The sequence below is a fragment of the Pseudochaenichthys georgianus genome, chromosome 18 (assembly GCF_902827115.2).
Source record: "Pseudochaenichthys georgianus chromosome 18, fPseGeo1.2, whole genome shotgun sequence".
NCBI classification, from domain to species: domain Eukaryota; kingdom Metazoa; phylum Chordata; class Actinopteri; order Perciformes; family Channichthyidae; genus Pseudochaenichthys; species Pseudochaenichthys georgianus.
In genome coordinates, this window is record NC_047520.1 from 16676707 (window position 1) to 16698060 (window position 21354).

Here is a 21354-nt window from a genome sequence, read left to right on the forward strand (position 1 = left end):
GGGAGTTGCCATGGCTGCCCGCACAGCAGCTGATATATCTCCGCTAGCCAGTACATAGCTGGCCAGTGCGGAGCTATCAGGATAAGTGTGTGGCGTTGCTCTCTCACTCTGGCCAGAGTTGGGGGTATCGGAGCCAGGGGTGGGAACGCGTACAGAAGGTCCGGGGGCCAATCGTGCGCGAGTGCATCCATGCCTAACGGTGCATTTAGATCGCGCATCGAAAAGAACAGCTGACACTGAGCGTTGTCTTTCGATGCGAACAGATCCACCGCGGCTCTGCCGTAACGCACTCACAGCTGGCTCACAATCCTTGGATGTAAAGTCCAGTCTGCATAAAGTGGTGCACCTCTGGACAATAGATCTGCCCCGAGGTTCATCACTCCCGGTCCGTGCGTCGCTCTCAGAGAGAGGAGACGTCTACCGCTCCATAGGATCAGTTTGCTCGCCAGTGTGTGTAACTGGAGAGAACGCAAACCCCCTTGGCGGTTAATATACGATATTGTGGTCGGATTGTCTGTCCTCACGAGGACGTGATGTCCCCTGAGGAAAGGCAGAAAGCGTTTTAGGGTGAGAAACACCGCTAAAAGCTCCAGGTAATTTATGTGCGCCCGCTGGAGGTCTCTGCTCCAGAGACCCCTCACCGGACGACCTTCATAAATACCTCCCCAACCTGTCAGACATGCGTCCGTAGTGACCACTTTCGCCATGGCGCGCGGGGTTTAGTTTTAGGGCGGCCACCCATCGCTGAAACTCCCTCATGTGTAAGGGTCCCAGTCGTACGACCAGGATGGCTGACGCCATGAGCCCCATCAACCGCAGGCATGATCTGAAGAGAACATGTTTGCGCAGCTGGAAAAGAGCGAGACAAGCTCTGAAAGCTTTCACTCTTTCCGCTGACAGTCGGGCTGTAAAGGGCACCGAGTTCAGGCGTAAACCCAGGAAGAGTATAGTCTGCGCGGGGCACAACATGCTCTTCTCTGTGTTTATTATGAAACCCAGGTTGAGCAGGTGCTTTACGAGGACATTTGTCTACGTAATAGCCTCCTGCTCCGACTGTGCGAGAAGCAGCCAGTCGTCTAGGTAGGTCGCCAGGCGAATACCCTGTTGTCTCAACGGGGCTATCGCGGCTTCCGTACATCGTACAAACACCCTTGGACTGAGAGACAGACCGAACGGGAGTACTCTGTATTCATAACGGATCCCCTGAAATGCGAACCTCAGATATTTCCTGTGTGGGTAATATACTGGGATGTGGAAATACGCATCTTTCAGGTCGACTGATGTAAACCAGTCGTCTTGTCGCACGAGCCGCAGCAGAGATGTGTGAGTGAGCATTCTGAACTTATATCTTTTTAGATATTTGTTCAGAGCCCTCAAATCAAGTATTGGCCGAATTCCGTTCCCTCCCCGTTTGGGAACGAGGAAGTACTTGGAATAGAAGCTGTCCTGACTCTGCTCGGCGGGTACAATAGATATAGCCCTCTTTTCTAGGAGTGAGAGAATCTCTCTCTCCAGAATGTGGGCTGACTCTCCTCGGGCCTGCGAGTGCAGAATGCCCGAGAAGCGAGGGGGGGGGGGGGTGACAGCGAATTGGAGTCTGTAGCCCCGTGTTACTGTCTTGAAAACCCAAGCAGATGATGTGAGCATCTTCCACTGCATGCTCCTGAGAGCCAGTGGAGATGTCACATCTCCTCCTCTCTGAGTCTCTATTTGTTGTGTTATGGGGCCCTCTAGTGTCTGAACACAGTGGTGCCCCTTTTCGATAATCCCCACCGACACTGCACATGCGCATGACGGTGGTGCCTTCACAACCCCAGCCGGCACTGCGCATGCGCGTGACGGTGGTGCCTTCACAGACCCGCCTGTAATCCGCCTTTTGAGAGAGGCCGTAGCTGCTCTCAGAAGGGGAACAGTTGACGGGCTGTTTATTGGTTTTATTGTTTTTCTTTTCATTTTTTTTGAGCTGCGCCCTCGGCCTGAAGCCTGGATGCGTCAGCGGCAAATGTTTTATGACAGAAAAATCAACAAATGTGTGACATGTGTTTGTGCAGACTTGAGGATGGTGTTGAGGCATCTCTTGAGGCGGGAACACATTTAGAGCTGGGGAACCGTAGACTTCCAGCTCTGTCACAGAGGGGAGAAGGAGGGGCTGTCACGCTGCTCGCTTCTTCTTCCTCGACTGCTGGCCGAAATTCTGGGTTGGCTGAGCCTGAGCTGCAGCCGGAACTGGAGATTTTCTAGGCCAGCTCGCCCTCGTCCCCAGCCTGGGCTGGGGACTCGGGCGGGCTGCGACCTCTGCATCTTCGGTGTTTTAAACCGAGCAGGGTTCGAGGCAGCTTGGGCGAAGGACTGCTGCTGCGAAGGACTGCTGCTGCGAAGGACTGCTGCTGCGAAGGACTGCTGCTGCGAAGGCAGCGGCTGGACCCTTCGAGGGAGGCAGAGGTGGAGTGCCTCGTCCTCCCTCTTCTTCGTCTCACACCTCCTTTTCATGGAGGCGAGAGCGGAGCCGAAAATTCCCTCGGGAACGATGGGCATATCCAGCACATCCTCTTTTTCCCGGTCTGGGAGGTTGGTGAGGTTGAGCCATCTCGCTCTTTCCCGCCTGGACGGTGCAGCGTTGGACATGGAGACAAATGTCCGTGACTGCTGCCATCTCGTCCAGAGTGGCTGCCCCCGGGTTATCCGACAGGTCCTCGCAGAGCTCCGCTTGGTAAGCGGTTAGCAGCGAGTACACATTCAGGGCCCTGGCGGACAACGCTGCGGCTTTGTAGGACCGTTCAGTCATTGTCGACTGAAATCGGTCCGACTTTGCTGGCAGCGTGGGGTTCCTGCTTGGTGAGGGGCCCATCCTCGGTAGAAGGTGGGCCGCTACCAGCGGTTCCATGGGCGGCATGCGGAGCAGGCCGAGCTTCTCCATTCCGTCGCAGTCTAGGGAGGAGGCACCCTGGATTGGGACCTTGTTGCTGAACGGCCGGTCTCTCCACCAGACCGACACCTCATCCAACATCTCCGGGAAGACCGGAAGGAGTTGCCTCTTCGTCCGCGCTGCTTGGGGAAAATGTTTACCTTTGTAGCGGGACCTGGAGGTCTCCTTGGCCATTTCAGGCCACGGGATGTCGAGTCTGGCCGCGGCGCGTTTACACACTCAGACAGGGCGAAGCTGGTGTGCTATCGCCCGGGAGAGCAGCCCTCGCTCCAGGCTTTGCAGCCTGAGCTGATGACATGAAGATGTCCTCTTCATGTTCATCCGACTCGGACAGGAGGAACACCGAGGCGTCCTCTTCGTCCTCATCGTAGTCCAGCTTGAGGACATCCTCCGCGGGTGAGACCATGGTGAGGTCTAACCAGGAGCCCCAGCTCGGTAAAGCGTGGGGTCCCGTACCCGCGTGTCTTGCCGTCACCGGATCCCGGCCTGCCAGGGCGCAGGATTCCGGTTCTGCAGCCATCGCAGACAATGAGCACCAGACCGACACGGAGAAAGGTTCACTCTCTGCGGCGGACGCCCCTGCGTCTTGACTGCCGGCCGGCAGGTCAGTGGACATGGGGGGGGTCCTGCTCCGACAGGCTAGCTTGGCGTCAGCGGAGGCTCTTCACGGTGAAGCGGACACAATGTCCGCACGAGCCGGGGTTGTCGATAGCGCCTCGGGCGTGTTCCAGCCCGAGGCAGGACGAGCAGACCTGGTGTGTGTCTGTGCCCGAGATCTTCAACCCGCAGAGTCGAGCCACCGAGTCCCTGACTCCTCTGGTGTGAGGGAGAGAGGCGTCCATCTTGTTCGCCTCGTGGCGTGGAGAGGACCCGCTCTCAACAGGTAAGTTGGGAGAAAAAGGTGTTGCCACCCTGTCCTTAATCCGGAGAAAAGGACGGTGTGGGTCTTTTATTCCCGGAGAATACTGACTGGTGTGGCAGTATGCTCTTTTAATCCTTTCTTCCTCCGTGGGGAAGAGAAAAGAAAAAACTTCCTCGCTACCGTGGTGTCGATAGTGAGGGAGCGAGCTAGCAACAGGTGTGTTGCTAGCTTGAAAAAAATCAGACCTACCTTACTTTCCGGGGGAAAGAGAACGGTGAGGTCAATTTCAATACTGTACTAACTCGCGTTAGTATTACCGTCTTCCTGCGAAGCAGAAGGAGTAGCCGGCGAGCGCCCGTCGACCAAAATGGTTATATTTGGGTTCTGTCTGTGGACCGTTAAGCTTGTCCGGCTACTATAGAGATGTGCTCTGAAGCGAGAAGAGGTGTTTGAATGACGCATGCGTCGTGGGCGCAAGCTACTTATAGGGGGTGATTTCCCCTGACACTGACGTCAAGATCACCAGCCAATCAGGATTGGCGTAATGAGATTGATGCTTCTGTTTGCTCCGCGATGAGGCGCATCCCATAGTGAGACATCGAACGGAGTGTTATGAATGAGAACTCCTTTCCCGTAAGAGGGTCTAATATTAGGACTTAGTTTGGCTTTTCCCTCTGTGTCTTCTTAAAGGCTGGGCAATTCAATCTCAGTCAAACAATACTAATCTGTTTTAAATGGGCATGTTTTAAGATAGAACAAGATTAAAGCCGTCAACACAAACCATAGTCTAAATGTATTTCCTCCGCTTCAAAGAGTCTTAAAGAGTCATCGGTTATCACAGCATCTCTGCGGATGTCCCTCTTTATTACAACGCTCGAAGCAAAGTGCCTTTTACTTTCTGCGAGTGGAAAGTGCTTGTGTGTCATGTGTGTGGTCGAATTGATGTTCCAGTGGTTCCCGACTGTAAATAAAGAAACATGCATATGCTACAGTCTAATCCTATTTGCATTAGTGTTTGGAACTCAAAAGAGATGCCAGTTACGGTACTTGTCACTTCTTTTGGTCAGAAAACCGAATCTGATCTCCACCCAGAAAGTTTCTATTTCAAGTCCAAAAGTTTCCTCAATCATCTGTGGCCCAGTTCTGTCTTCTAATGAAGCGACCGAAAGCTTTGTAGTTTGATGAAACGAAGGCTTGGTGAAAGGTGACGGCATGCAGCATACATGTTCAATGCTCTGTAGACTTGAAAGTCTCATTCAGATGAAGCAAAATAACGAACCAACGCATAACATGTGAGTGCCTTAAGTCGAAAAACAACTCTCGTTTCTTCTTCTTCTGTTTGTGCAGTGGCTCGTTATGCCATGATGAAGGTAATCCATAACAGAATGCCTTCTTGGATCCTTGTTGACACACACAAGCTGTAATAAGAATAGATTTGTATCACTGCTCCAGGAGCTCAATAGCCACATTGTATGCTGAAGGATTTCTACTTTGGCTGGGACTGGGACAAATGGGTGGCCTGAAAATAGCATCCAGGTTCTGCTCATAAGCCATTGATGCAAAAGATCCTCCGCTTCACTGCTGCTTTTGTTCACTGTTTATCTAATTTCCCCTCCTTTCTTTTTAGGCCATGGTTATTAGTTTGTTTGCATTTTACTGGTACAACCCGCCTCCTCAAATCTCTTTTGTAAATACCTCTCATTCTGAGCTCAGGGTATTTGGTTTGGTGCAATTTCCTTGCTGCCAAGGTTAAACGAGCAGGACTAATTGAATCTTGCATGTCTTCTTATGATTTATGTTGGAACGGGATAGATTCAGAGGCTTGATCTGCTATAATCTCGCTCATTACGGGAGATGTAAGAGGAGATGATTGTCCGGCTTGATTTAAAACGTCTGCAAATCTCTCATAACCACTTTGATTCTGCACTGGTCGATTGTTCTGTTCGGCTGCCAGCAGGACCCTTTGCCGGATAAGGTGAACAATACACACACAAACCCACTAACTCATTAAAATACCGCAGTTTTTTTTGGGGTAAAACAGAACCATAACAGCAAAGATCAAATGATGTGAGCTTGTATTTGCTCAAGTTGGCTGCCGTCTTGACGTATACCCTCTTCATAACACAAAGTGACTCCTCTCCTTCATCCTGCACACTAATGGTTCTGTCCATTTCATAAGGGTGCAAGTATTCCTCTGATTTACTATGCAGGCTCCTCTCCAAGACTTCTGACTCACCCCCCCCCCCCCCCCCCCCCGTATTATGTGACCTGTCCAAACATCCCGTTTTACTGGAAATGTTTTTGGAGTTTTGGAGTTTGGAAATGTCACCTTTAACTATGTATCTATTAGTGTTACATTGGCAGTTAGCATGTTCCTAATTCATGCAATTATAATTACCATAAAGAAATAGTTCATGGGGAAAGACTTTGCTTTCTTGCCAAAAGACAAAATGAGAAGGGTGGCAGCTCTCACATTTATTTTGTAAATGAAAGGCTTCAGCCTGCAACTAGTTAGCTTAGCATAACTATTGGAGACAGCTAGCCTGGTTCTTTCCGATGGTGGTAAAATGAACCTAAAACAAATGAATACATATAGAAACAGGACAAATCAGTTTGATGTCCGTTAGTTGCGTTCTCCAGGTAATGAATAGATTATTTCAAGGTTGCAGTGCATATGCGAAACGGGCTTTAATGACACGAGTCATGAATATATGCTACCCAGGTGTCCACTAAAACCATCGTCCTTTATCTGTCTTCTGAGGGGCTCAGTCAGGGTTAAGTGTTTCGCTCAAGGGAACTTTGAAATAAGAAAGTTAGGGGAGAGGAGACAGTTTCTCATTTACTTTCTCCACACATTCTGTATTTTCACGGACAGTCTGGGGATTTAAATTGACAGCCTTCAGCCTATAAACCTGCATTCGATCAGTTTTCTCTAAAACTCCTGTAATGAGGAAAACTTCTTTTAAATATTTATAAAAACTGCTTGTATGGATACGATATGTACTTAGTGTAACTGCAAGGCTGTTTATTTCAAAGTGGCTAATGACTAGTTTTGAGGACAAAGCCGGTTGTTAGCACGTTGGTATTTGCAGCTTCTTTGTTAAACCCTACAGGATCAAACGGTAATAAAAACAATGTGTCCTGATGAAGAGCTGGGCCCCCTCCCCAGCTTTACTGTGGCCCTCCAACCACCTGAAACTACAGGTCAGGATTATAAACTGTCCCTGGAGGATGAGGACCCGCCCCCCACTTCTTTAACCTTTGACTTGGTCAGTTTGACTGACACTCGGAGAGGAAACATGATGCGGAGGTGCTTGGCCCGAACGCTTTCATTACTCTCTTTGTTGTCCTTTTCTTGGGAAGGGATTGTATAAAATCTCCTCCGGTTATTCCTCATGCGGCTTTGTGTTTCCGTGCCTGGCATTTCTCTGCTGATCTCCATCCGAGTGTATGATTTGATTTGCATTTTTCTTACACAAACCCAATGCCATCATTTTTATTGAATCTAACAATCTTATTATCTTATTAAGTCCCAAACATTATGGTTAATACAATTACACTTATGCTTTTGTCCATATTACGTTCTCTATGTTTTGGTTATGTTTGCATGGTGCCATGTCTTTGATGTGCATGACAGCAGCGGACCGCTATTCAGGGTCTTTGCCGATTGTTTCACTCACACGTATTCCTTTTCTAGTAAAGATACAGATCTAAGATTGACACGCTTTTATATCTGTCTGTTAAAGTCACAGTGAAACAGCATTTCGAGTGTCTTAAGCTCCTGTAAAGTGACATATTTATAATTGTAAAAGTAAAATACAATGAGATGCTGAGAGACGATTACAAATACAGGATGGCTTTTATCTTATATTTCCAGTTCTGCACTTAAGCGGTAATGTGGCAGGATTGTACTGGAACAATTGACTGCATTTAAATCACCAACAAGGTAAGAAGAGTGAATTCACTTTTATACCTGTTTTATAAAGGTCCCCTGACTGAATGCAGCAGAATTGCTTTTACACCACGTACTGCAGTAAAAATGAACAAGGTGTATAAAGCCTGTTGTTGTCGGCTATGACTCAGCTCCGGAGGTCCTGCTTGGAACTGCGATTGCTTTGTGAAAAGATTGCCCTCATTAAGGGGAATTAATGGCTCACAAAAGCTAGGAAAGGTGCAGTTTTTTTAAAAGGAAACACTGACAGAGTCTAGAAAAACAGAGGCTTTGTTGATTCACAGGAAATGGTGGCTTTCCCTAGCAATTAATTTGCACTGTAGCTGCATGTTTTTTATCTATATTGTCTTACAAGCCATAGTGGCCGTTCTCTGTGGTCTGTAATATTTTCTAATAAGAGTGTTTCATTTTGATTTCGTCATCTTGGGGATGTCTTTTGGAAACTGGAGGATGGATGCACTTCCCCGACAGCTTTGAAGAGGGGTTTCCTGGGTTTGGGAAAATAAACGTTGAGCTGGCAGACTCCGCTGACAGCTGGATAGCGACACTTTATTTGCGTTTCTACTCATGAAGGACTTGGAGACACAGAGCTCATCTGCACTGCTTTTAAGGAAGCCATGAAATTCGGTATTTAAGTCACTTTATCAGGGATTTGCGATATTACGGCAAACGTAATGTCTGTTTTAGACATGCGTGCAGACATATAGGCGTTTTCCCTTTTATCCTGCCAGCGCTTTCGCAAAGTGTGCATGTTATATAGGTTCTAGAGAGGCAGACGATCAGCTGTACTGATATCCAGATGCTGCGTGTGGTAACTGTACACCTACCTGTCCTACTGGAGCATCCACCTCGCATCTCAGCCTGTCAGCACCCGCTGGTCTGCGGAGATGAGGCCTTCTCAGGCTGGACTTTATACTCACAGATAATACCACAACTGATGTGGCATACTGCTCCATTGTTCTACGGTTCTCCGTCGTGCTGAATCAAATACATTGGACTGTATTTTCTTCAGCCTGTTTCCAGCAGAGGGCTACATTGGAACTCGTCTTTAGGTTGTACCTTCCTGGTCGAATGTACTTATTGTAAGTCGCTTTGGATAAAAGCGTCAGCTAAATGCAATGTAATGTAATGTAGTGCGGGCAGTTTTGAGAGTTCAGTGGAGTATTTTAATTTTGATGAAATTCTATTTTCAGACTTAAATTGCATCAGTCCCGCTCGCTCTTTCATCTGAAATGATAAAAATATCCCCTTGCTGTCATTTCGTGTCGATTGCTGGAGTGAAACAACCGTGACATCTGCCCAGACTGAGTTTTATCTGAACAGTGAAGTCAACAACTTCCCGCAGCAGACTCAAAAACTCTCCGCTCCAGACTCTCTGCTTTCCAATTTGCTCTTAAACCCGTCATCCCTCTATTCTATTCTGCCCCCCCACCATAGCAGCCTCTCCCATCATATATTTTCCTCTGCTGTTGACAAGATAGGGTATCTATGACATAAGAGCCTCTCCCCGTCGTGCTTGCATGCTCAAACTGTTGCAGGAATAATCCAGCATCATGCAGTGCTCCAGTAAGCACCAGCCTCAGACCACCAATGCTGGCTGATAGGTAAAAGATAGTGAAAGTGAAGCCCTTTAGAGCTGTGGGGATGACATATAGCTAAGTGTATGAGAAAAAACAATACTGCACGCACAACTACAGAGGCCAGATCAAAGGGAAGGAAACCTCGGTGAAATTGCAGTTTGGCAAACTCAAAACAATGTCAGTATATAGTTTTAGTTTGGATCAAATGTCTTCTAAAAGCTTGTTGTGGTGTCTTACCGTGCAGACAGTTGTTTTGTTCCATTTGTCGAGGTTTTGAGATATCTGATTTTGGGATTTGTGCCTCCAAGAATTTTGTTTGTGTATTAAAAGTAAACATTTAAAACCACTGAAAATGTGGCATCAAATAACATAAATAGTCATAATTTAGTAAGCATTTAAAAACAGTGGTTTTCTAAAGTTCAATAAAAACATATTCATCACTTTTTCAGGAGTTTAACATCAACTCCATGTCGTCTTGGATTTTAGAATCAAGCTTTTTCTTTTTCCCATAGTCAAGTAAATCATCTATAAATCAAAGTTTATTTAATATTTTAAGAATGGAAAACATGAATTTGTAAGCATTATGTGACGCTAGGGCTGCTCGATTATGGCAAAAATCATAATCTCGATTATTTGGGTCAATAATTGATATCACGATTATTCAAAACAATTATCCATTTACTTTGAAAACATCCGTTTATTGAAGAAAGAAAATGTGAACAGTATGTTTTTAACAGTTGATCACCCTGAACTTGAAGTATAATTCAACTGAAAAACCAATAATTATTTTTTTTTTTAAATCGTTTTATTTAAATTATGTTGTTTTCATAATCGTTGCAAGCTGAAATCGTAATTGCGATTCAAATACGATTAATTGAGCAGCCCTATGTGACGCCAATCAAAAGGAAATGTACAAAGAAAGTGCAAATGATATATGAAAATACGTGGTATGTGTTCTGCCTAATCCCCAAAAAGTACCAGATATATAGCATTTTAAGACAGTGTTACTTTAGGTGTAGCAACAGTGTTGGATGATGGTTATTCGGGCAGAGTACCAGCTTATTGAAATATTTCAGGAGTGTAATAACATTTTCGACTTGAGTGCAGTCGGCTTTCCTCCAGTGACTTCATCTTGGTTGAGGAACTGCAACGACTGTCCTTGAATAGTCTGGGGCCCTGTGGTCCATGTTATATTGCCCTGCGTGGCTAAATCCATCTGCACACGCACCACAGACACGTAGCACACTGCGCTATGGCTCACACATCCCTGCTGGTGATAAGGTCAGCCAGCAGTCATGTCATTCGTTAGCAGCAGGTATTGGGTTACACATGATTTCAATGTGACATCCAATATCCACAGAAGTCTTAAACACTGATCAAGAATTCCACTTGAAGAGAGCGCTCATTTGATGCTAACCATGATAACTATGTCCCATCTGACTTTTGGCATCTCGCTTGACAACTTCTTCCAGTGACCAAAAATGCTTCTGCAACTATTTCAGTTATGCCTCACCGCAGTGCACGTACACGGTAATACTATTCATGTCACCATCAGTATGCTCGGTACAATATTCGCCACACCCATGGTCGGCTTCTAAATCATCTTCTGGCTGGCGTCATATCGCCATGTGTCTTCGTGTGCCATTGGGTCGCATTTGAAAAGGATTCTTCCAGCATAAACGATCAAAGGAAGTACACAATTCGACACACTAGTTTAATTGGCTGCCATCTGCATCTCAGTTATTCAAGGTCTAATCAAAGACATTGATTGACTACCAGTACTCGGGTCAGAAGCTTAAATCAGTCACTGACTGCAGTTAATCAATGTTCGCTAGGTTATGGCTGAGGTTGCTTTCTCCTCCTTATTTTCATCTAAAGTAACAGACAGAGAATCAGCACTTTTGAAACAGGGCTGAAACAGAGGGGATTATGGGTAATGCTGCAATGATCTGTTTGGTGTTTGGAGCCAAACACTTCAGAGACATGTTTTGTACATATCTGAGACCTGTAATATATTGATGAAAAACAGTATAATAGGGGACCTTTAAGACATGATATTGTTGGATTGTACTGAAATGATTAAACATAAAAGATAACCCAAAAGTCACACTCACTTGCATGCGAGCGTAGGTTATGTCCTCAGTCTGCAGCGAGGCTCTCTGATGGAGCCGTCAGAATGGCTGCCGGTGCCAATTTGACTTGCAGCAGAAAGCGATGGGACTTGGCCGATCGATTGGCTTATTACTGACCTCCCCTCGTCAAGGAGTGTGTTCTGCCTCCATCACGACCGCAGTCAGTACTGCGGGAGGATAATTGCAGTGTGTAGCTCGCGGGTGGGTCTCAAGTATCCCATCACTGTGTCTGCTGCCAGAGGAAAACACATTGATCTCTGAAGGTGATGAAAAGGCTCTCTCAAAGGCCCTGCTTCCTCCTCCGCAGCGGGCCAGCCTCGACACTGAACCGGAGCAAAAGCGCAGATGATCCATGCCTGCCAGCCAGCCAGCCAGCCATAGTCGTGTCCATGCCATTTGTCTCCTACAAGTGTGTGTGTTTGACAAAAAGCTACAGAAAAGCTGATGAGTTTACAGTCCTGTGTGTTGGACTGGGTTTGTGTCCAAGTTTAAAGCACTGCAGGACTAACTCGATCAATGCAGCGGCTCTTAAATGCAAACACACTTGAATTTTCTGCAATTAGTGCAAAATGGAGCCACTCTTTTTTTACTCTGCTGGACGCGTTTTTAATACTGTGTTAATGGAGCCTGCAGCGACGGACACATTCCTCGCATCGTAATGGATCGACTCGCTGTTTAATGAACTGATAACTGGCATCTGGACAAACGCAGAGCAGGACCCCACACACACACACACGCGCACACGCACGCGCACGCGCACAGAGATGGGTGGAATTAATTAATGTAAAGCTGATGGCAACCTCTGACCACTGTACACACATCGAGGCGCTTGCAGGAAGTGAGCATCATTAATTTTCTTTTTAAATCTGTTGGCGTTCTCTTCATCGTAATGAATGCTGCTTCGTGTAATTAGTTTCAGACTCGTGTCGGGTGATGTCTCGGGACTTTCTGACATTAACACGTGTCCTGACGGTTTCAACGTTATCGTAATGATAGCAGCGCTTCATTATATAATAACGCTGTCTTCTCATGACGTGTTGTAATTGAAAACTGCAGAAGGGACTTTCATCAGTGTGTGTGGAGCAGGCGTCACTGTTCATTGCCTCTCGTGGCTGTTTGTTATATTTCATTTAGCCCCTAATCAGCGAGATGCCTTTCTTTACAGCTGTTGTATAAATCAAACTGTAAATTCCCAGCTAACTAATCATACTCTCCTGAGCGCCAACGTAAACACATGTCAATCTACGTGTGTTTTTATTAGAGGTAAATTAAAAAGGTCTTTTTTGGGAGATTCATATTATTCACAAAATGGAAAATCAGCATGTTGAAAATAGTGTACAAGATATTTAAAAACTGTCTCTACCGGGCAACAGAATAAATATAGTTGGGAAGAATTATTTAGCAAATGGCTATAATCATCCTATTTATTCTCGAAATGGTTACATTACAGTAAAGTGCAGTTTGAAATAAAGATAACGAAGATATATGTCACGGTATCAGGGAATAATTTGAATTACCCTTTTCCTGTAGACCGTTGTTTCTCTAGGTCACGTTGGGAATCAAATTTGTGTTTTGGGAAAATTAAAGTGAATTATTATGAGTTTATAAGTGTTGCCAAAACATAGTCAAAGCAGACATCTTAATTGAACACTATGCAAGTAGCTTAGTCTTTACAGGTTAACAGACCATTATGTCTTATAATCTATCATTTCTTTTTTGCTTGCAAGAAACATAACCTGCACAGCATGGCTCCTATTTAAAAGCACTCAGAGAACCCCTGGCAGAGTTTATAATAGGGTTCCTCTTTGAAATTGCTCGACATGACTTGCTAACCATGCTGTAGTCTGCTCCCGGTATCAGATTCCTGAAATGTGGAAAGTTACCTCCAATTTCCACCAGTTCAACTTCCATTGACACAATGTGTTACTGTCTTTCAGTGCATCTCAATCATCCATAAATCTCATGTTTGCATTAAGAAAAAAAGTCCTCCTAGAAAGTGTGTGCTAGTGCTTTTGTAGGACCCTTCAGTCGACCTTTTCTGAAAGAATAGACAACCATTGAACATCATTTGTTATTTTCTCATGGTAAATAAGCACATCAAAAAGGCCTAGTGAACTAGAGCAGCTGTCCACTGGTCATGTTCCCAACATTTAGAGAGCGATGTGGAAATGTAATTGCCAGCCCAGACTTGATATTAGAGAAGATCTGCTTTCTGTCTCTTGAAGACAAAGGGTTTGAGGAAGTAAGGGATTAGTTAAAGTAGTGAAGGTCAGTCCGAGTACTTCCTCTCGGTGGGTCACAAGTTCAAGGGGACTTTCCTTTTTCACTCAACAATACGCATGACTGATAACCTCAAGAGGAGTTTAAATCTTGTGGAGACACAGTCCAGATCTTCATCTCGTTGTGCTGTTATCTTGACTTCCTAAAGTCTTGAATTGGGTGTTTGTGCGGGAGACGCACAGTAGCAGTTTGTGTAACCTCAAAGACCTCAGAAGTAGGTGGAGTAATTCTATAAAGCATACACAATCGAAGTAAATGCGCTTAATCAGGAGCACACAACTTTTTTTTTTAAATGGAATAATAATTCCTTATGCAGGGAAAGTTGGGATGTTAGCCTTTGCAGACCATTTACATGCACTAACACCGATTACACACTGCAGGAAAGGGAAACCCCCAAAAAGCATTTAAGAGCTTCTTTGATTCGTTTAAAAAGATAACACTGTATGTCAGTTTGTAACACCTGAACTAACATGTTCAACGTTTATCAAAGCTAGTTAGCAAGCATACACAGAGGATGAACGGTTGAAAGCTAAGTAACCGGTTTATATTTCAGACAGACAACGATAAGTAATACATTAATGGTTGAAGTAAATGCCAGTGTATTGCGTCGCGTAATCTGTCACGGTATAACCAGAGAGACGATTGTGAAATCGATTGTTAAATCTTGAGGGGAGTAATATAGCAGGCATGACATTTTATGAGAAGAATATTTCCCCTCCATAATCCAGTTGAATAAGCGCACATATTCCAAAGTCATTGTGCTGGAGCGGCTCCCGGTGTTCGCTGCTAGATTTTGCATTTCACATTTTGACAACAATACCAATGCGCTCAAAGATGACGAGAGCGGTGACATTTACTGATGTGGCAAATTGTAAGATGGTGGTCCAATTTCCATTTTTCCCCTTGGACAGTGGGCCCACTGTTCCATGAATTGGCATTTTATGTATTGATTTATTCATTGTCATGCAGGGTAACAGGGATCTTGGATCTAAACGGTTGTGCTCTGCGCCAGACGTCTCCACAAAAATGTACTTGTAAAGTAACAAATGATTGCTCGGTAGGGAGCCAGCTTTTGTGCAGCTTTAGTTCTGCCGACCTGGATACCAAAGTGTTTCCAGGTTTAATAAACTCATCCATCCATGTTGTGAGATCGAATGGACTATATTAAAGTCAGTTTGGACTAAATCTTCCTAAATCCTTGGGATGCTTGTAAGGAAATTGATCATCAGATTTATAAATGCAAGTTTCAGTCAACCACGGCTCCAAGTTTGAGATGGCCAAGAACACTGTATCCTATCAATGTGATATACTGGAGACGGACAGAGATCAAATTGAAGAGAGACCTTTTTTTCAACTGTGAAGCTGATATTACTTCTACATGGAAGCAATCACAACAACCGGATAATAAGAAAGCAAGTTGTTTTATATAAACAATTGAAAATAGAAGAAATTGCTCAATTACGCCTTTTCCAAAATAGCGACAGATCTTTGTAAGCACTACATCGTCCAAAGACTTCAAGCGTAGTGTTTACACCATGAAAAGAAACTGCTGTTGGAAGTGTGGACCCATATGACATTCACACTGGGCATTGTATCGATATGACTCATATAAAAACAGTATGGTAAGCGTGTGATGCGTTTGAGACCCTTGAAACAGGCTGGTTGTTTACATTTCAGCATGACAGAGAGGGAAAATTGTTTTAAAAATAACCGTGGACATTTTTTATTATTCAAACATGATACTTTTTTTTACATTTGGCACTATGATGATCTAAACTAGCAGGTTTTTCTTGCATGGTCCGGGCTCTTGGGTTCAAAATGTGTTTTTGTAAAAGTAAGACGCACACTGCAACACTGAGTCCCTTAATAAACACCATTAACATATTTCAATCATCACTCAACAACAACAATTACACTCTGCTGAAAGATTACAAGAACTGGAAGAGCTGAGAAAAAGAAAAAAAATTCTCAAGTTACGCTTGTCATCGGATATCTTAAAATGGGATAATGCAACATTTATCTCACTTGCAGAAAACGTCTGAATGTATTCACTCTACCTAAAGTGGCATTGGGGTTTTCTGAGGAGTCGAAAGCCAATTCTCCTAAAACCTGATATATGGTTGGAGCTGGTACTCAGTTTGCTGTTTTTGGCATTGCTTCCTTCTGAGGAATAGCTTTATTACGCTGCGAGAGAGTGCTCTGATCATATACTGTATATCTACTGTGGCTCTGAAACAATGCTTGTATTGTAACTGAGTCAATCTGAGGCCGCTGGTTCACTTGAAACGGATTCATTTGGGGGGAAAAGAGAAATGGAGCAGATGTGCAGCTCCGTTAGCTGTTCAGGGCAAATCAATGGCTGATGGATAGTGGTAACATGCAATTGTATCTCAAATGGAAGTACAAACAGCAAGTTTATCATGTCCAGCAATGCGTAACTTAAATATAATGTTGCAAAACTAGCGTGTTTCACAATGCTGCCAATACCATGGGATTCTTTCCTGTCAGGCAACATTAAACATGACTATTTTTATCAGTGTTTGAGGTTAGAAAACATTCTGCGGCATGTAAAAAATCTCATGCTGTTTTACAGTTTCTGAATAGGAATACATTTTGAGATGGAAAGCAATGTGCTGATGGTGTCATGCTGCTCTGACAGCTAACCTGGTGCCATTCACATCACAATCTCTTACCACCACATTAATGGATGCTATAACGATGTTTGATGGGTCATAGTATTAGAGTAGTAGGACCATTTTCAATCATATTTCATATCTCTTATGTATGACCTCCATTGGTGATGGGCAATATGCAATAATAATACATATATTTTGGTGGTAGTCAGCAAATCCAAAGTCAGTCTGACTCATCCTCTGGGGACCATGATTGTCTTTACCAAAGTTCCTGACAATCTTTAAATAGTTGTGGAGGTTACACAATCCGGATGCTCGAAATAACACAAATTCAAAACACTTCACCACAGGGGCCATTTTGGTTTGTCTGACCTAGAAGTTTGTCCGACCAAACGTCTGAACGAACATCAAGTTCACTTTGATTTATTTCACTCAAAGGCCGGAAAGCTGTTGAAAAGGTTGAAAAGGATTGTTCATACTTGCTGACCCTCATCATGGAAATTCCTGCCACATTTCTTTCTGAAACCACTGTTCCATGACCGCACTTGGGATGCTGTGAGAAAAAATAGCAGGCCAAATAAAATGTATTTGAGTAAGAGAGATGTTTTGTGTTGACGGGCAGCTGAATTCTCTCAGTACTTCACAGCCTAGTTTGAGTTTCATTTGATTTAAATCAGAGTCCTCTCGATTGGTTGAAAAACATCCGAAAGCTTCTTTTGATCGGCCCTGATAGACTATACGTTATTCTCACTTGTCTTATAGACTGAAACATTTTTGATGGACTGCTTTCAGTTTTTTTATATGAGAATCTATCCTTACAGTCTATAATCCGAATATAAATATTATGATGAATATTGTGAATCACGATGATATCTGAGAATAATGGTAGATATTTGTGTGTGGACCGCAAACTCCCATATGGGGAGTGTTTGCTCAGCAGCTGTCAAAAACACACCACCAAAATCAGGAGTAACGTCACGCAGGATCTTCCTCTAAAAGTGTCATTTCAAAGCAAGCTATGATTAAGTGACTGCCAAGTGCAGGAGACCTCTTATGTTTCTTAAAAAAAAACTTAAAAAAACAAACTTATGGATGTGAAATCAACTAAAGTGAGAGCTAAGCTCCACCTGTGGTTACATACTTCAAACTGAGCCCGGGACCCTCGCTGGCAGCGCCTGACATTATCCTGGAAACCGTCCAATAGGAGCAGAGTTGGAGCCAAATAGTGAGATCAAGTTGAGGGCTAAGCATCATACAAAGAGTTGTGCAACACCATCCTGCTTTGTGCACCCGAGTAAGGCATCTGTAGTGTACTAATGCAGCCAAAAACGTATTAAAATGCAGTGCTCTTTTTCTTTTACAATTTTCTTTTATTCCATTCCCTTACAGCTGGGGTCTCAAACTCAAGGCCCGGGGGCCAAATTCGGCCCGCGACTTCATTTTATGTGGCCCCGCAAGAGCTTGCAAAGAATATAATACATTTATTATACGGTTACATGCCACTTTACAGAAGCACGTTGCCCATAAACTACCTGTCCCACAATGCATCTCGTTTTGTGACATGCACTGAAGAGACTTGCAATTATTTGCCCTGGACTTCTGCTTTCAGACGTAGTTAATTACTAAGTTATTATCCTATCCAATATTAATCCAATTCAGAGGCAATAATGTAATATAATACATTATTTTATATATTATATATTTATATAGTTACATCCAGCCCTTTGAGTGCAACCTTTATGCGAATGTGGCCCGCGATGAAATTGAGTTTGACACCCCTGCCTTAGAGGTGTTTTCACAGAGAAAGGCAGGAACGTGTGTTATATTGTACTTTTTTTAGCGCTGTATAAAAGTCACATCCTAGGCAATTATTGGCTTTCTCATCACACACTTTTTTTGCAGTACTGTAATTATCTCGAACATGACGACAATATGCTTTTCTTTGGCGCTACCGGTGTCAAAAGAGTCTTCAAAGTGATTTGCATAATAACTCTTTACAGTATTGTTGCTGCCTGAAATGGGATCTGGATATTTCCTGTGATGCAGAACCACACAGGGGAGTCGTTTTGATCCTGACGGTTCCTTTTATGTTCATCTGAAAGAGAAATGTTCCTTCCTACATATTATCCATTCCGTTGCAAGTTGACAAGTCCTCCTGAAATGTACTTCTGTGTACTCATAAGAGCCACCCTTTTAATTTCCAGCCAGTCGAAAAGTCATGGCTTTACCCTTTGGACTAAATTGTGAATGGACACGCTTTTTTCTTTGGGCGGAGAGCAAACAAAATGCCAATGCCTGAAAAATAGTTTCCAGCTGCAAACCTCAGGGAAAGACTGAATGCATTGCTGAGAGGGAGAGGTCGTTTTGGGTGAGATGCTCCCAATTTCCAAACTGAGAGCTACCTGCTTACAATGCGTCGCAGTCAAGTCGTCAACATGTAAAAGCTGACATAGCGTGTAATTGTTTTACTCACCCAGCTGAGCTTTACCACGTTGATAGTGTTGGCAGGAAAATGGCAAACAGGAAAACACTGTCTAGATAAACAAATTAAAAAAGCAGGGCATCCGTGGTGAAAGGAAACCCTGAAAAAAGAAACAGGAATGACAGAATGAAACGTACTTCTGTGTGCTTTCTTTTAACAGCTCGGGTTATGTAAAGCCTACATACTTAATGAACCCTGAGATTTCCAGGAGTTTGTTGTCCAAACATATTTTTCAGTGGCTTTTCCTCATCCGTCTGTGAGAATACTCGAGGAAACGTATGAAACGTATACAAACAGATAATTAAATGACTGACTAAAATGTATTATTTTTTATTTATTTTTCTTGTTGCAGGACCTCCGGGAAAGCGAGGAAGAAGAGGCCGCAACGGAGAAAATGGTATGCACATGTGTGTGTGTTTCTGTGTGTGTGTGTGTCCAAGTCTCAATCCAGAAACATTGAAGGGATAATTCAGGAGGACATCAGCAAATCATACTGCAGTTCCAATCATGTACAAGTACACTGTATATCTCTGGAGGCCACAATAGGTTATGGATGTGTAATTTGTTGCCTGGTGGTTTTCAGTGTTCACCCGGATTGTTTCAGCCTCACTAGATTTCCACAGTAAAGCTGAGAGAAGCGGTGGGGTTCAGGAATCGAAGTCTTTGAGTATCTTTGAGAAGGACAAGGTGGAGTAATAATGGAGCGCTTTGGTTCCACAACCTGAGAAACTGAAAAACAAACATGTTTCTAAGGGGCTAAGAAACTTTGATTTACTACCAAAGTGAGCTGCTTCTTTGTAAAGATCCCATATTGTAGAAAAGTAAGATTACATGTATTTTTGTATTATACGCAGGTCTAGGTGCTACTATACAAACACTGTGAAAGTATAAAAAACCCTTAATCCATTGAGAATTGTACTATACTGTATACAGCCCATATTTAGAAGATGTTCTATTAAAGGGGCTGTCAGAACGAGCTTAAGGTTACATACTGTATAGACCAAAATCAAAAATATAAACCTACTAATAAGCATTTTGTTTTCCTTTTAAAGTCACAGAAATCCTGTATTTGAGTATCAATTACTTCCTCGTTCTATTTATTTGGCCAAAACTCTTCTTCTATAATCCTGTTGTGGCCATGTTTAGCCTTTTTATGATCATCGTCGGTGGCTCGGTTCGTTCCTTTTTCCCATTAAATAATACTCAAATAATCCAATGTATGACTCGAAAGCCGAGGAAGATGGCATAAAAAAGAGAAAGAAAATGACAAATAGACAACAGTTGAATTATGTGGTCGGCTGCATATCTGAAATACCGCCAGCCTTTGTTTATACAGTGTTTAACTTTCCAATAAACATCCAGCATGCCAGCATATTTCAAATGGCACCATTGGGCAGAGACCATTTTGTTTCTCTCTGTCTGGTCAGCCAGAGTAAATGTAGAATGGCTTCCTCTTGACAAATGTATACCGAACAAGCAAGCAGTCATACTCCACTCGTAATGTCCGCACTGAAGGGGAGACAATGGGGAACAATTGGGATGCCAGGCTTTACCTTTCTGAATAATAACCCAGATTACAGCACTAAACTAAAGTCAGTGAAGTAGCCTTTTATTTGCATGTCCACTGGTTGCCTTCAAAAACATTCAAGGCGTTTAAAGGCTTTGGTCCTTGTGTGAAGAATGGAATTTCAAATGTGGGCACTTTAAATGCTCTGAAAGTGATTCTGAATATTAGCATGTAATTCTAGCTCAGATAGTTCTGCTACATTTAATGTTTGGCTATGTAAAACAATTCAACATTCAGGAGTGTTCACAATAACAATTGTGATGCTGCTTTTAAAAGCAAAGAGGCACATTCTGTTTACTCCCACAAAAGTAGAGACATTATTTATTCGTCTGAAAATGCAGTCGTTGACAGGAACGGTGTGTTGCGTTCTGCACTGTAAGCCTTCTGCAGATCCAATGTCCCTCTTTTAAGTTCTCAACAGCGGTGGATGTTGAAGGGAAGCATATTTAATTCATGCTTCGCTTCAACCTGAAGTTAGGAAGCCGCAGTGAGTTTCCCACACATTCACGGTGAGGTGTTTTGCAGTTTACTCATCTACAAAGGCTAAGGGAAGCTCTCTCCTAGACTTGGCTGCGACTGACAGAAAGAACAAATATGAAAAAGACACCATGATGTTTACCTATGTATTAAAGAATGAATGGGATACTTCATCAGGATGTCTTGGCTAGCGTATGGAAAGGGAAAGTGTGGCGAGACAGTTTAGGGTGAAACGAGTGAAAGCAACCCTCTCAAACTCTTCAATGCTGGGAAGAGTTTCCTCCCATATTTCCTTATGTTCCCTGCCTTCATTAAAGGACGAATTGATGCTACAAATGTGCCGGTTGAGCAATTTAACCTGACAGTGGTGCATCGGTGTCATCTGTGAAGAGAAGCATCTCTCATCTTGCAACAAACGCCTGACTATCCTTCAAAAGAGTAACTTTAAAAAGCCCAATTCAGC

At 43.7% G+C, this 21354-nt stretch overlaps 1 protein-coding gene across 1 annotated transcript in view; it reads left to right on the forward strand.

Moving 5' to 3' along the window:
- LOC117463741 (collagen alpha-1(XXV) chain) overlaps positions 1-21354 on the forward strand; it is a 164283-nt gene that overhangs the window by 75755 nt on the left and 67174 nt on the right. The window contains exon 3 of the mRNA XM_034106144.2: positions 19200-19244. Within this exon, the coding sequence (XP_033962035.1) occupies positions 19200-19244 (45 nt within the window). The remainder of the gene's footprint in view (positions 1-19199; positions 19245-21354) is intronic.